The 14,433-nt window shown below is 43.1% G+C and overlaps 1 protein-coding gene across 1 annotated transcript; it reads right to left on the minus strand.

Annotated features, from left to right (window-relative positions):
- Positions 1 to 2,264: 2,264 nt before the first annotated feature.
- Positions 2,265 to 13,731, minus strand: LOC147890300 (pentatricopeptide repeat-containing protein At1g06140, mitochondrial-like). Its single transcript, XM_087390741.1, has 2 exons — positions 10,683 to 13,731; positions 2,265 to 2,561 (listed from the first exon to the last, which is right to left on the minus strand). Exon 1 carries the CDS (start codon positions 13,309 to 13,311, stop codon positions 11,248 to 11,250), a length of 2,064 nt encoding a protein of 687 aa, XP_087246867.1. The 5' UTR covers positions 13,312 to 13,731; the 3' UTR covers positions 2,265 to 2,561; positions 10,683 to 11,247.
- Positions 13,732 to 14,433: the final 702 nt, after the last annotated feature.

The raw sequence follows: 14,433 nt of genomic DNA on the forward strand, positions 1-14,433 counted from the left end.
CCCCCCTCCCCCCCAAAACAAAGGCCCTAGCTTTAAGAATAGCTTTGGAACATAACCTAGGAGAGAGAGAATCAACCAAGTAGAGGCTCCTCCAAATCTCAACCTTGGAGAAATACCAAGAGCATGTATATATGAATGCACTGGCTTGGAAGAAACAACAAAAGAAAATACCCCGATGAGAAGGATACAACCTCTTTGATTTCAAAGAAAATGATATGGTATTATTGTTTGACTCTTTCCATGAGTTGATCTCATGTAGGATGCAGAGCCTATCGCAAGCACTAGTTAATATCATTGATGTCGAAAAAAATGATATACTGCAGCTATCAAATCTTGCTAGAAATCCCTTTCCTTCTTGAACAAACATTCATCAAGCCTTATTATTCTCAAACTGGGATTAGTTCCAAGAGCATAGAAATGGGAGATATTGATTGACTATTTGAGTGTATGTACTGTTTCTCACCTAGTTTTCTTCTTTTTTTGTTTTGTGTTATGCACAACTTGTGTCATTGTCCCTGTTTGTATGATCCCAAAAACATTGTCAATATACCTATATGGAAGTTCAAATATACTAGATGATCATATGTATTTCTCTAAACACTTGATGGGCTCCCATTTAGACAATGGATGGAGGTTGTACTGTTTAGTGGAATCAATGCTATATTTGCATTTGAATAGCTTGCATACAATGAGATAGACAGAACTTATTCTAACTCTGGAAGAACCAATGTAGAGTGTTAAGAATTTCATACTAATTTCATGACAATGCCACAATATGATGATTTCCTATCATTTTATGGTGCATCCAAGGGGCTGAAGAATGAACGAGTGATAGGGATAGTCCTATGTACTGATAATGGCAACATTATAGTGGGAGCATATATGGGTTTCTAGCATACCAATAATACCAGTGAATGACAAGCCTTGTTTGTGGGACTGATGTTCGTGCTCAGGGTGGGCGTGGTTGGAATAAATATTGTTGGTAAGTCAATGCTTGAAATCCAACGCCTACTAGGAGAGTATCTGGTTTTCAATCAAAATATGAGATAATATTGGAGGCAGGCCTCCGTCTTGGTACACTAGTTTCAATAACTCAAGATTACCTATATCAAATAAGAATGCTATGACTGAATTATTAGCCTCATAGTTGTTCTTTGGTCCTATTGGTCAAGGGATAAAGTTAACTATTGTCTACAATTTTGAGCATCTCACATTTGAGCAATGTTTGATTCTTTTCAAAGACCAAATAAGTTATATGACATGGATTCTGTTGAATGTATCTAGTTTCAAGATGCAATATAAGAGTAGTAAAGGATTTGTTTGGGAAAATCACCCCAAAGAATTATTTCACCAACTTGTTATATTTCTATGAATCAAATGTGGAGAGCAGAGTTACTTAGAAAAACTATGGTGTTCCAAGTTTCCTTCCAAGAACAAAAAGGCCATGGATCACTTGTTCAATTTGAAATACAATATCATCTTGTAGTTGAGAGATGCACATATGGAATCACAATCCCATGTTATACACTATAGTTTGATCACTCAAGAGAAATGCATGGGTTTGCACTAAAAAGACTGAAATCCCACACTATAGTTGAAGGTGCCTGCGCATAGCATTTCAGCAACCATGAGAAAGAAAGAGTCAAATCTTTAGAGGAAGTATGTACAACATTGGTGACCCAGACAGTTTAAAGATCGGAATGAGTTTGGCTAGAAGACATGATTTGCTAAATGTTGAAAAGTCCTATATTCAAGTGAATTGTAAATTTTCAAGCCATATTCAAGTGAAAAGGACAACTTTTCAATAAAAGTCAATCTAAAGAAGATTAAGGACATAGAGACATTCAATTTGGACGAGCAGCTTGATTGTTGGGCAGACGGCAAGTTGCACATGAAAATTGGATTACTACAGGTCACATCCATCATAGGGACAAGACAAACATATCTTCACATGAATAAGCCATAATCTAATGCTATTTGATCCGGTCATCGCTATAGATAATTCCCTAATTAGGTAGTAATCGTGAGACATGACCACAAATTCTTAGTGTTTGGATAAAGATTGAGCTATCTAAATATCTTGATTCCATTTGATTACTACAAGAGGCAATGGGAGAGGAGAGTATTGCTACTGATTCTAATGATTCAATATGGACACTTTGCTAAACTTTCTACTCAATATTCTCCGCTTCCATCCTCATCCTTTAAATTTGTCACCATGCTGACGTCCAAGTGAGTTTCTTTTTCAAAGAGAAGCCCCTCGAATCCTTTCCTCACATGAAAAAAGCTTCTTGCACTATGATGAGCTATCCAAATGTCTTGATACCATTCGATTACTATAAGAGACATTGGGAGAGGAGAGTATTGCTACTAATTCTAGTGATTCGGTTTTGACATTTTGCCAAATTTTCTACTCATTAACCTTTGAAATTCCTAGCCTTGTAGTCATGGTGAGGTCCAAGTCAACTTTCTCTTTCACAAAGTGGCCCCTTGAGTCCATGGTCAAAGAAGTCAATGGGCATCCAAAGACTTAAAAATATCGACGTACTAATAAAGTTCAACTACCTCGCAATCTATTTAGCCCTAGTTTTAGAGCTCGTAGGATTGTTCCTCACAAGCCAAAAGGAGATCCAATGGCACAACACCCTCTATCCATTTACAAACATATCCATTGCATGTATTTTGGAAGTCCAAGATATCGGAGTGTCATTAGGCATCTTTGATCCACGGATCAACATACAAGATACCAGATCAAAAGCTCATGGAATACATGCAACCCATCAAAGATAGTATAGATGCCCAGAGACCAATGGAAACTAAATGAGAGAATTTGGTCTGATGGTTTTGGACAAGAGCCCTTTGGATTCATTAGCCACTAGGTGATAGGGTGCCAAAGCCTTGCTTACTTGAGCATCAAAACTATTTAGGGAGATTATGCAGTTAAGGCAATGTAGTGGGCAATCAAAGTGCACACTCCGATCACATCAAAGTGTTGTGCCAAGCTCCTCACTACTATCGCAGAAGGTGCAAGCATATGGATGTGATCATACCTTGGAGATATCTACAAGCACCGAAGAAGGTGAGAGTGCTCTCAACGGAAGCAAGAACGGAAAAGGGAGAGAGAGAAACAGAGAACCACACAAGTTTTGGTGGGTGCAAAACACCCTAATCTTCTTTTTCATTCATTTATATATGTGTTTGAGTATTGTACATAACCGGGGTAAAGGCACAATGACCTTTAACCCCCACAACCTCCCACTTAAAGGACAATGTGCCTTTCAGGGAGAACAACCAGTGAGCATACTATCCGATTCCCATCAATACACGACAATACTCAAACCGCTGACTAGGTAGACTCTTCGTTAGCATATCTGTAGGGTTATCATCTGTATGAACCTTGACAAGCTCTATGCGCTTGTTCTCAAGTACCTCCCTGATGAAATGGTACCTGACCTCAATGTGTTTGGTCTTTGCATGAAAGACCGGATTCCGTGCTAGCTGAATAGCACTCATGGAATCACTATACAATGTCGGTACACCTGTATGAATCCCAAAATCTCCCACTAGCTGATCAAGCCATATAGCCTCCTTGCAACCCTTTGTGGCTACAACATACTCAGCCTCTCTGGTAAACAAAGCAACGCACTTCTGTGCATGAGACACCCACGACACTGCACCACTTGCAAAGGTGAACACATAACCAAAAGTGGATCTCCTACTATCCACATGCCCTGCATAGTCTGAATCTATGTACCCAAGTACACGCATGTCTCCTTTACCAAAGCAGATGCACATCTCCTTGGTACCCTTCATGTACCTCATGATGCACTTAACTGCCTCCCAATGCCTCTGTCCTGGATTAGCCATATACCGGCTAACAACTCCCACTGCAAATGCAATGTCTGGTCTAGTAGCTATCATAGCATACATAAGACTCCCAACCGCTGATGCATAAGGAACCTCGGCCATCATGGCCCTCTCCTCTTTGGGACTATCTGTATGACTCAGTTTCACATATGGAGGCAATGGAGTACTCACTACCTTCCCCCCCTCCATATTGAAATGCTGCAATACTTTTGTAACATACTCCTTCTGTGAAAGCCAAAGGAGTTTCCTACTCTGATCACGCATGATGCGCATACCAAGAATATGACCTGCAAGTCCAAATCCTTCATATCAAAGGCCTCATGCAACTTGGCCTTTAATGCATCTAGCTCATAAGTATTCTTGCTAGCCAATAGCGTATCATCCACATATAGTGCCAGGATTATCATGATGTTATCCTTAGCCCTTTTAGTGTAGAGGCAGTGATCAGTTTCACTCCTCCTAAAACCCTGGGACCGAATGAAAGCATCAAACTTCTGATACCATTCTCTAGGCGCTTGCTTAAGACCATAGAGACTCTTCTTCAGCTTGCAAACTAAATGTTCTTTGCCCTTTTCTTCAAAGCCTTCCGACTGCACCATGTAAATTTCCTCATGCAAATCCCCACGCAAGAAAGCTGTCTTGACATCCATCTGCATAAGCTCCATATCCTCTGTGACCACTAGTCCAAGCATGCATCTAAGTGTGGCCATCTTCACAACCGGAGAGAATATCTCATCAAAGTCCACACCCTTCTCCTGCTTGAACCCTTTAGTGACCAAACGGGCCTTGTACCTAGGCACATCATCACCTGTGACCTTCATTTTGTAGGCCCATTTACATGGCAATGCTTTCTTTCCATGTGGCAAAGAAACCAAGTCCCAAGTCTTATTCTTCATAAGTGAGCTCATCTCTGATTGCATAGCATACTCCCACTTGCGTTGATCCTCGCGCATCATAGCCTCTCTGTAGCAAGAAGGCTCCCCGCAATCACTAAGCATCACATAGTCTACCCTTGGAACAAACCTATCAGGCGGTCTAGACACTCTAGATGATCTTCTCAAGGGCATTTAGGCTTGTTGTCCCACCTGCATATCAGCCACATTTGGCTCATCATTTCCACCAATAGATGATCCATCATCTACCCTTGATTGTATACCTGTGGGAGTACTTTGTGGTACCATTTCTTGCACATTTGGTGCATGGATCAGACTGGAAAGAGGAGGTGTATCTTCTTTGGATACAAGGAGTCCAGTAGGGACTACAGGTTATGGGATTCTTCAACTAGAGAGTTGATACGCAGCCATAATGTCTATTTCAGAGAGGATGCTATGTTTAGACAGCCCAGGATTGTGGATAGCAGAAGAGTGGTGTTCCAGGAGGGTGTAAGTGCACTGATACCTTGGAATTCTTTGCAGGGGCAGCCCATATCCCTTGGAGTGGGAGGTTTTTCCCACGGTGAGCAGGTTATAAAGTCGGGACAACCACGATTACTTCCTGATTTTGGTCAGAGACGGTCAGATGTCTCGAGTATTCCACAGGTTTATACTCCTATGGAGATTGTTGATGCATCTTCTATGGACAATTACAGTTTACTCCCAGGATGCGAAGTGCCTCTTGTAGATGAGGATGAGGCTATGCATGGTGAGGAGGATACCTTGGCTAATGATGCCCGGTATGATCCATTGGTTGGTTATGCCAGGACAGATGTGGTTTCTGCAGTTATCGACTCGGGTCATATTGTGCATGGGCAAGAATCATTGATATGTTTGCTTCATAAGTGCCTCCATGGCCAGAAGCAATCCCCTCGAGCTTGGCTTCATAGGTTTGATACCATTATGAGAGATCAGGATGTGATGCATAGTGAGACAGGTTATGGTTTCAGTATTCAGGAGGTTGCTATCCTTCTGAGGTTACTTGCCATATGGTTCCTTATGGACAGGGATGCTTTGCAGTGGGAGCTGCATGGTCTTGATGATGTTTGTTCGATACTTGGTTGTTTCACTATGGAGAGGGGGAAGTTATTGAGTACTCCATTGCCTGTATTGGCTCCATACTTGAAACACAGCAGGTTTGACGATCACAGATCAGTTGAGCAGCAAGTTATGGTTGATATGGCAGCCATAGTACTTCATGCATCCATGACTGTGTTGAGACTTGGTTCTCACATGTTTGCCATTGGGGCTACACTTCTGGTTCTTGCTTCCGTTGCAGTGGGAGTTGGTAGCATGATTATGGTAGATTTTGGCAGTAGGGAAGCGATTGTGGACATCAAGTCCTTATGCTTCCAGGAGCAGCATGCAGGTGATGCAGGTTGGGGGTAGACCAACAGAGGTCTATTGTAGGTCATGTGCTTATGGTCACAGGTGGTACAAAGACATTTTCTTTGCACAGTGACAGTTCGGGAGCTATGGACTTAGCACAGGAGCACAAGGTGGTGAGAGTGCACTCTCCCAGTGAGATCTGGCATGAGATCTTGGTTGACAGGCATCTACAGCTTGTCATTTTCTATCCTGCAAACCTGATGTCTGCTAGCAGCTTATCCTCTATGAACTTTGCACATTGTAAAGTGCCAATGGGCATAGGATGACGGTCTGGCCATCTTGTTTTTCAGCCTATGGCTGATTGTATTATATGTGTACTATACTCCCTTAAAGGCACACTACCTTTAAGTGGGAGGTTGTTGGGGTAAAGGGCAGTGTGCCCACCCACTTGTACAGTGCCCATGTACACTCATATATATATGAAAGAGGAATAAGCTGGAGTAGCTTTTGCTCCACCACTTTTGGTGTCTCCTTATCCCTTTGTGTGTGCTCTCCTCTCCCACAGAAGGTGCAAGCATAAGGATGGGTTCATACCTTGGAGCTATCTACAGGCATCTGACGAATATAAGCAACTAGTAGCAAGAAACTAATAGTCATTCGATACTATTGAATATAAGAAACTAGAAGCAAGAACATCCAGCACTTTAGAAAAATTGGGACACCTTCTAGTAGCAAGAAACTAACAGGCATTCTATACCATTGAATATAAGCAACTAGTAGCAAGAAGAGCCAGCACTTTAGAAAAATTGGGACACCTTCTAGTAGTAAATTGGTGGCACTGCACCCCCAACACATCAGAAGAATTGGATCCCCCTAGTGATCCTTTAGAGAAATTTCCCACCAGTGAACAAGGTCAAAAGCAACATGTGGAGACATCAAGAAGACACCACTCAGGATGCCAAGTGAAGGGGAAGGAAGTGGTGAGTGACTTCATGGAATATAATGGAGACTATTATGCAAAATGGCGTTAGCAAACCCGAAGAAGAACATTTGGGCGATCTTCATCGAAGGCATATGATCATTTTGATACAGAATTTCCTCCCTTATCTCCATTCAAAGTGCCTCTAGATGACTTGTTGAAACCAATGGAAAACAACCCCCTACCTGAAAGAGATCAAGCAAGAATAGGTTCCCCACAATACTTTGGATGAGACTCGATACTAATTGTGTTCGGTAGATAAAGACAACCCACTACACGACCAACTAAGAAAAATACCTCGCGAAGTGTGCAGAGAGGGTATTGAACCCACACTGATTGACCAAAATGATCTCCTTTTGCCATTGGCCCAATCAGCCCTTTGCAACATTGAATGGCAGCCCGTCGTATAAAAAATGACCGTCGGGTGGTGTGAAGCAGCACACATGATGCCCATCAGGCTCCTCCTTTAGCATCCTCTATGGAGGTTGGGTGGTGTGAACTCGGCGTAACTTGAGCTAGGGTAAGGAGGATGGTACTATGGAGGGCTAACTTTTTAGCACTAATTTATGGCAGAAATGGCCTTCATATTCGAAATTCAAGTTCGAAGGTATCATGATCATCAGATAGTAATGGGGAGCTAATTTTTGATTTAAAACTTTTCAAAATTTTGTGAAGCATAGAAAACTATGAGACCCAGTGCTTAGGTCAGGTGAGCGCCAATACTAAGGCGCTTGACACATCATTCTTTTCTATGGGCAATACTATTAGGGGGGCTCCTAACATTTTAATGGCATCGCCTCTTTACCGGCCGCTCTACCCTAAACCCTTGACAACATTTTCTTTGTAACCTCTAGTGGGTGTGTTAACATATGCTCAAATTTTAGAAAATGGAGGCCTTTTTTTGTCCGTTGTACTGAAACTAAAAGTGCTACTGGCACCCATACGGAGTGACCGAGCTACCCTTGGGGCTTGAACTCAGGACCAACACATACACACCCACACGTTTAAGCTCCTTGGTCTAAGTAGAAGACATTCCGGTTGATGGGACATGTAAATGGTGAGAAGTGGTCCTTCTTTCTTACCTCTCCATGTGCCTTAAAAGAATTAAGATTGGGCAAGCCACAAGCATTTCATGTGCTCTTCGCGTGCACTAATCCTTTGATTATCGTTAACCAATTCGTCTTCCAAAGCCCGCACCCACGTGGCTTTGTTTACATATGTAGCTTTGTATTGAGTCATCCTAAACTTTTGTTTGTCTGCTTGATTCCACTAAGGAATGTACGCGCCCACGACCAATGGCTATCGGTAGGAAAACCGCCTGGCATGCAGACGCTATTGCAGATGCATAGAGCATCGAACTATGTGTTCAATAAGAGATGGCAGGGATCGAGAGAATCGTAGATAGATTATAGAAAGGAGGAAGGATAGAGAGAGTACGAGTGCGAGGCTCGAGAGGACAGTTGCTAGGGTGGAAGATGAGTGATGTTGCGATTTCCTGATTTTGTATCTTGTCAAGATGACTCACTTTTCATGCTAATTCAATACAATGGAATCCCTTATGGAATGTCTTCCTCTCTATGTCTCTCATTGTATGACGTGAGATCTCGATAGGTGACGAATGTTTTGGAATGCAATGTCGAAGGTAATGCAACAGTTGCTTCGCAGGAGCCACGTTGAATCTGAAATAGAATCAGCCCAGCTGGTGAGTTCATCTATCAATTCTTATGCCGTTGAAGAAAAGCTAGGCCTTGGTGTAGAGTGTTTTAGCGATTATGGTTCTGCAATGAGGAACCTGACTTTGTTGGGATCGATGACTTTGTTGGGATAGAGTTTCGCCACATGACGTAGGTAAGAACTTTTCCGACACTTGAAAGTTTATCTAAGTATGCAAGAAACACACACCGTTACAAAGGAATCTAGAAGTGCAAGACTTGAATACAAGAAGTTTACAAAAAAAGAAGAAGAGAGAAGCATGAGATTTTTTTTGGATTTACTCCAATCAGAAAAGATATCCGAAGAGTGAATACAACAAGCTAAGGAAGATGAAAACTAGCCGTTGTAAATTTTCTAAGACAGAGTTGCCGAACATTCATCATATTCTCAATGTTGTAGGTTTATGTAACTATCATGGAAGAGATGAAGAACATGAAGACCAATAAGAAGAGAGTGAACTCAGTGAAGACCAGAACGAGCAACCCTCAGCGTCAATGCAAAATGGCTGACACATGAGGTTCAACTGGCATCCCATTCTCCCTAGTAAATGGGTTTAGCATGTTTGTTGGTTCTATTAGTATGAGCCTAATCTAGCTACTGTAGATGGAGTAGGATACTCTGGATCATTAGGAGCCAGCGAGGCTCTAATTTTGAGGGTTCTCCCATATCTCCGTGCGGGCTCTGAGACTCTTCCGAGCTAGGTAGGTTGCCTTCTGGTGGTTCGTGCACGGCATAAGAACTGCCTTTTGAGCTTGTTGACCCCAAGGATGCAAAGCTACGTGTGTAGGTTGACAAGAGGGTATTTAAGGCACTATCCTTAGGCCCAAGATCAACTCTTAGGACTCTTCCTGATCTTAAGTGCATGTGTGGGTCAGCGCAGTTGAGATCCCAATTCTAAGTTGATTCCGCTTCGCTGCGAGGTCAAGGCCCTTGTGGCTTCCCTGTGCCACAATAGGGCAAGGTCGAAGGACAACATCCCAATGGGGTGTGAGGACAGTGCCAATGATTTTTTTGAAAAATGGCCTTTATTTCAATGTAATATGTATGCAAATTTCATCTTTTTTGTCTAAATTTACAACTGGCCAACCTTCAATTTTCAAGAGCTGATGCAACAAGGTCAAGCTAACCCAATGCAGCTTGTTTATGATAAAAAAAGTGTGCACTCAAAGGCAACGTTAAAATCATGGCCCGATGTTGCAGTAGTGTAGTTGCAGCAGCACTTCTAATAGAGTTTTCACATGGATATGTTATATCAGATCGATCCTTCAACAAGCTGATGAGGAGGATCTCATATGCTATCTTTATAGTTTAGAGTTAGATTTGTGATCTATCTTTCCTAGTTGTGTTTAGGTAGTTTTCTGATCTATCTTTCCTTGTTATGTTTATTCTCTGAATTCAATAATTGCATGTAAGTTTAGATTTTGATTGTGAGTTATGAGTTCTTTGGCTCAGCTTTCAGATTGGATTAAAGTGCACGAAGTTGAAAGAATTAGCAATAGAATAGTGTGACTGCATTGCTTCTGTTGGCACCAAGGAGGATTTGTGAATACTGCCTGCTTCAAGTGGGTATCAGAGCATCTATGTTAATATTTGGTAAGCGCTTGCAAACTCTTTCCCTACAACATCTGTAAATCTTTTTGACCTATGGTACAACAGATTGGTTTGATCAAGGACCATGATGTATGCACAGCCTCACATCAGTTCTTAGCTTCAGTGCTCTTGGGGCAATCTTGTGCATAGTGGCAGTCATGACAATAGCAAACAATCAACGATAGTTGTTGGCTTGCATTCTTTTGGCCCAACATTTGTGTGTTGATTGTTGTCGCTGTTGTGAGCAGAAGAGTATCATTTCCCTTTCTAACAATGATGCTTCAGGCTGCCTACTTTCTTGAATTCTGTGACTCTAGCCTGCTCGCCAATGGTCCCGAGGCTGTCACCCAGCTTCTTTTAGCAACCAGATCATCACATACTGCATGTGCAAAGCTCTGGCTTCCATTCAAGTATCATTACCAGTGGGTCGAAGGAGCATGGTCGACTGCCTACACTGCTAGCACAGACACTCATGCCATGCCCAAAAGGCTGCCTACCTGTGTTTTAACCCAGAGCTTGTAACTTTCTTTCCTTTAAACACAAAAGCAGGCAGTTTGTACCTATGACAATAATAGTTAGCAGCTGCATGAGAGACACTACAAGCCTGGAGACTTCTTCTGACACGTTGGCGTGCTTCTTGTGTGTACCCAATAGAGTGCAAACAATAACCAGCTTCTTGCTCTGCACAGATAAAGCGCCTTTCCTGCATTACCAGATATTTCCGGGATATGTGCTCTTGCATTTTGAGTGAAAGGTCTTCTATAAACTTAAATCTTATATCCCCGACCATAAAGGTATGCAATCTAGAATCCAACTCTGTCCTGGCTTCTTCCATGCTTAGCTTTTCACTCTCATAGCCTCAACGACCTCCTCATCCTCATGCATCTGCGCATCTGCATAAATATTAGACATTAGGACATAAGCGGCAGCATCCTTTACATTCAATCGCAGTGCATGTTCAAAGGCCTGCCTCCCAATCTCAGTATTACCCCACCTTTGACAAGCATGCAAAACAGTATACCACACTGCCAGATCAGGTTGGAAAGGCATGTTCTCTACCACGGCTACTGCCTCATCCAATCGGCCTACACGACCAAGGAGATCAACAATGCATGTGCAGTGCTCAATCGTTGGAGTGATGCTGTAGTCTTTGCTCATGGCCTCAAAGTACTTTTGGCCCTTGTCCACTAGACCTTCGTGACCGCATACGGTAAGAACATTAAGGAAAGTGAATGCATCCGGCTGTGTGCCTTCTTCCTTCATTGCCTCAAGCATTTGGAACACGATTTCACTTTCACTTAGCTGGGCATATCCCATGATTAGTGCATTCCACGAGATGACATTTGGAAACACACCCTCCCATTGCATCTGTTGAAAACATTTGAGCGCCTCTGCACCAAGCCCTTGCTTGGAATACCCTGCAATTAGTGCATTCCAAGAGACTACTTGTCGAGCTGGAAGCTTGTCCGACGCTTCCTGAGCTTCTGCGAGTGAGCCACATTTTGCATACATATCAACCAAGGTGCTGCCAACTAAAGGATCTCTTCCAAACCCATTTCTGGCAATCTCAGCATGTATTTTGCGGCCCTTGTCTATGGACCCTACACTGCCACAAGCTTTCAAGCTGCAAACAAATGTGACAGCATTCGGAGATACACCCTCCCTTTGCATTTCTTCCAAACAATCCAGCGCTTCCTCACCAGCCCGGTTTTGGGCATATCCAGCAATAAGTGCATTCCATGAGACTCTATTTGGAGACAAACCCTCTAGTTGCATCTGTTGGAAACAATGAAGTGCTTCATCACCCAACCCATGCTGAGCATAGCCTGTGATAAGTGCATTCCAAGACACTACATCTCGAACTCGGAGCTTGTCAAACACTTCCCTTGCTTCTGCCAGGGTGCCACATTTGGCATACAAGTGGATCAAGGTGTTGCCAACAAAAGGATCGCTTTCCAATCCATTTCTGGCAAGCACGGCATGTATTTTGCGACCCTTTTCTATAGATCCTACCATACCACAAGCTTTCAAGCTGCAAACAAATGTGGCAGCATCAGGAGGCACATACTCCGCCTGCATCTGTTCAAAACAGTTCAGAGCTTCTTCGGCACGCCCACATTCAGTATATCCTGCGATGAGTGCAGTCCATGAGACTACATCTCGAATTTGGAGCTTATCAAACATTTCCTGAGCTTTTGCAAGTGAGCCACATTTGGCATACATATCGACCAAGGTACTGCCAAGAAAAGCATCTCCTTCCAACCCCTTCCTGGCAATCTCGACATGTATTTCCCAGCCCCTTACTAAATCTTTCAGTCTAGCACAAGCCTTCAGTAGGGCCACGAACGTGTATCTGCTAGGATTTACACAACCTTCTTGCATTTTCTGGTACAAGTTGAGGGCCTGCTGTGATTCCCCACATTCAATGTAACCGGAGATGAGAGAAGTCCAAGAATACTCATTCGGATCACTCAACTTGTTGAAAACTTGCAGAGCATCGCACACGTTTCCGCATTCCACCAACATTGGAACGAGATAGTTCCCAAGAGATCTCCGCGCTTCCAACCGATATTTGCACATGTAGGCGTGCAGGCGCTTAGCATACTTTAGACTTTTCGCTTTTCTGCACTTCTGCAAGATGCATATAAAATTCTCAACCGACGGAGGGTGGGACATCCGTTCCAATGAAGTGAGTGCCTCCTCTAAACTGAGCGTGTCCCAGCCACTGTTCTCTCGCAGTCTTTGTGCTTTAGATGCGCCAACCTGTAAAGACACAACACTCGCCTTGCAATTTCTAAGAGTCTCCACCAATCCATCGTCATCCAAATTCGACCAGAGCTGGCCAGTGGATGATTTGGCCCTTTGCATTCCGTAGATTGCGGACACCGTTTTCTCGAGCATGTCTTTAATCAATCTGGGTTGCACCAGCTGTCTATCCAAAGCGATTCCTTGGTAATTTCATGTTTGAAATCTGGAGCATTGGGGTGTCTGATAAAACTCACTAGAGATTCGTCAGACCGAGCAATATAACCGAAGAACTCTACAACTGTACCTGTGCAGATCATTTCTTAGAGCATGTACTTTGTCCTTTGGGTTGTCCACCAATGGGAGCATGAACACAATGAAGAGCAACTAGCAGAATTGTGACGATGCTTGATTCGAGTGCAGTACCTGAAACCCTAGGTTTTGAGGGGAGGACGGCAAAAACTGGAGCATGGATCCCTCATTTGAGTAGAGGAATGTATAGGGGAATGGGCCGGGAAGGTTTCCGAGCCGCCGGAGTGTGGCTTCCATCAATTAGGACTCGAGCGTGAAGGGATGCTATGGAGGACATTTTGGAAAGGGGAATGTGGTGCCTAGAGTGTGGCTGTTTTCCACCAAGAGTGGGGGGAGGCGGTTGGACACTTGGCATACATCGGATGGCGTTGAAATCGATCTAGCAAGTTTTATGAGCCGTGCGATGAAAAGGTTGATCTAATAGATCGCGAGAGGCGTCGATTTTTAGCCATCCGATCAAGCTTCAAATTGAACGGTGGTCAACTATGGAAATCCGATGAGCGTTAGATCTAGTTAGGGACTTGGTGGCCAGTTTGATGGAGGACTTGGGGGTGTTACTGATGGAGACAATCAGGGAGATAATCATGGATCCGGAGCCACCTACTCAGGGGCATTCCGCTATATGTTACTCTACTCATGAATGAAATTATACTTGCTATCGCCCTCATTTTCTCACTTGCTCTTGCTCATGCTCAAATTCTAGTATTAGAGCATGATTACTGAGGTGACCAAGTCAAACTGTGAAATTCGTTGAGGGCTTTTGTTCCCAACATGCTCTTTGCCTTTGGAGAGAATTGGTTTGACTTCTTTGACTTAGTTTGTCTTGAATGATTAAGACATTTACATTTGTTGGTCTACAAGGAAAGTTAGTCAAAGTTTGACTATGACAAGAGCTTACATGAAGAAAGAGTATATCATGACTTGCATGATGGTTTCCAGTGGATATGATTGGAACAAAGGTTTCAA

This window comes from Dipteris shenzhenensis, chromosome 19 (genome assembly GCF_047967505.1).
Source record: "Dipteris shenzhenensis isolate YYH24624 ecotype China chromosome 19, Dip_SZ_1.0, whole genome shotgun sequence".
Lineage (NCBI taxonomy): Eukaryota > Viridiplantae > Streptophyta > Polypodiopsida > Gleicheniales > Dipteridaceae > Dipteris > Dipteris shenzhenensis.

Coding starts and splice junctions, on each gene's coding strand:
- LOC147890300 (XM_087390741.1), bottom strand. CDS start 13,311: ATGCTCGAGAAAACGGTGTCCGCAATCTACGGAATGCAAAGGGCCAAA.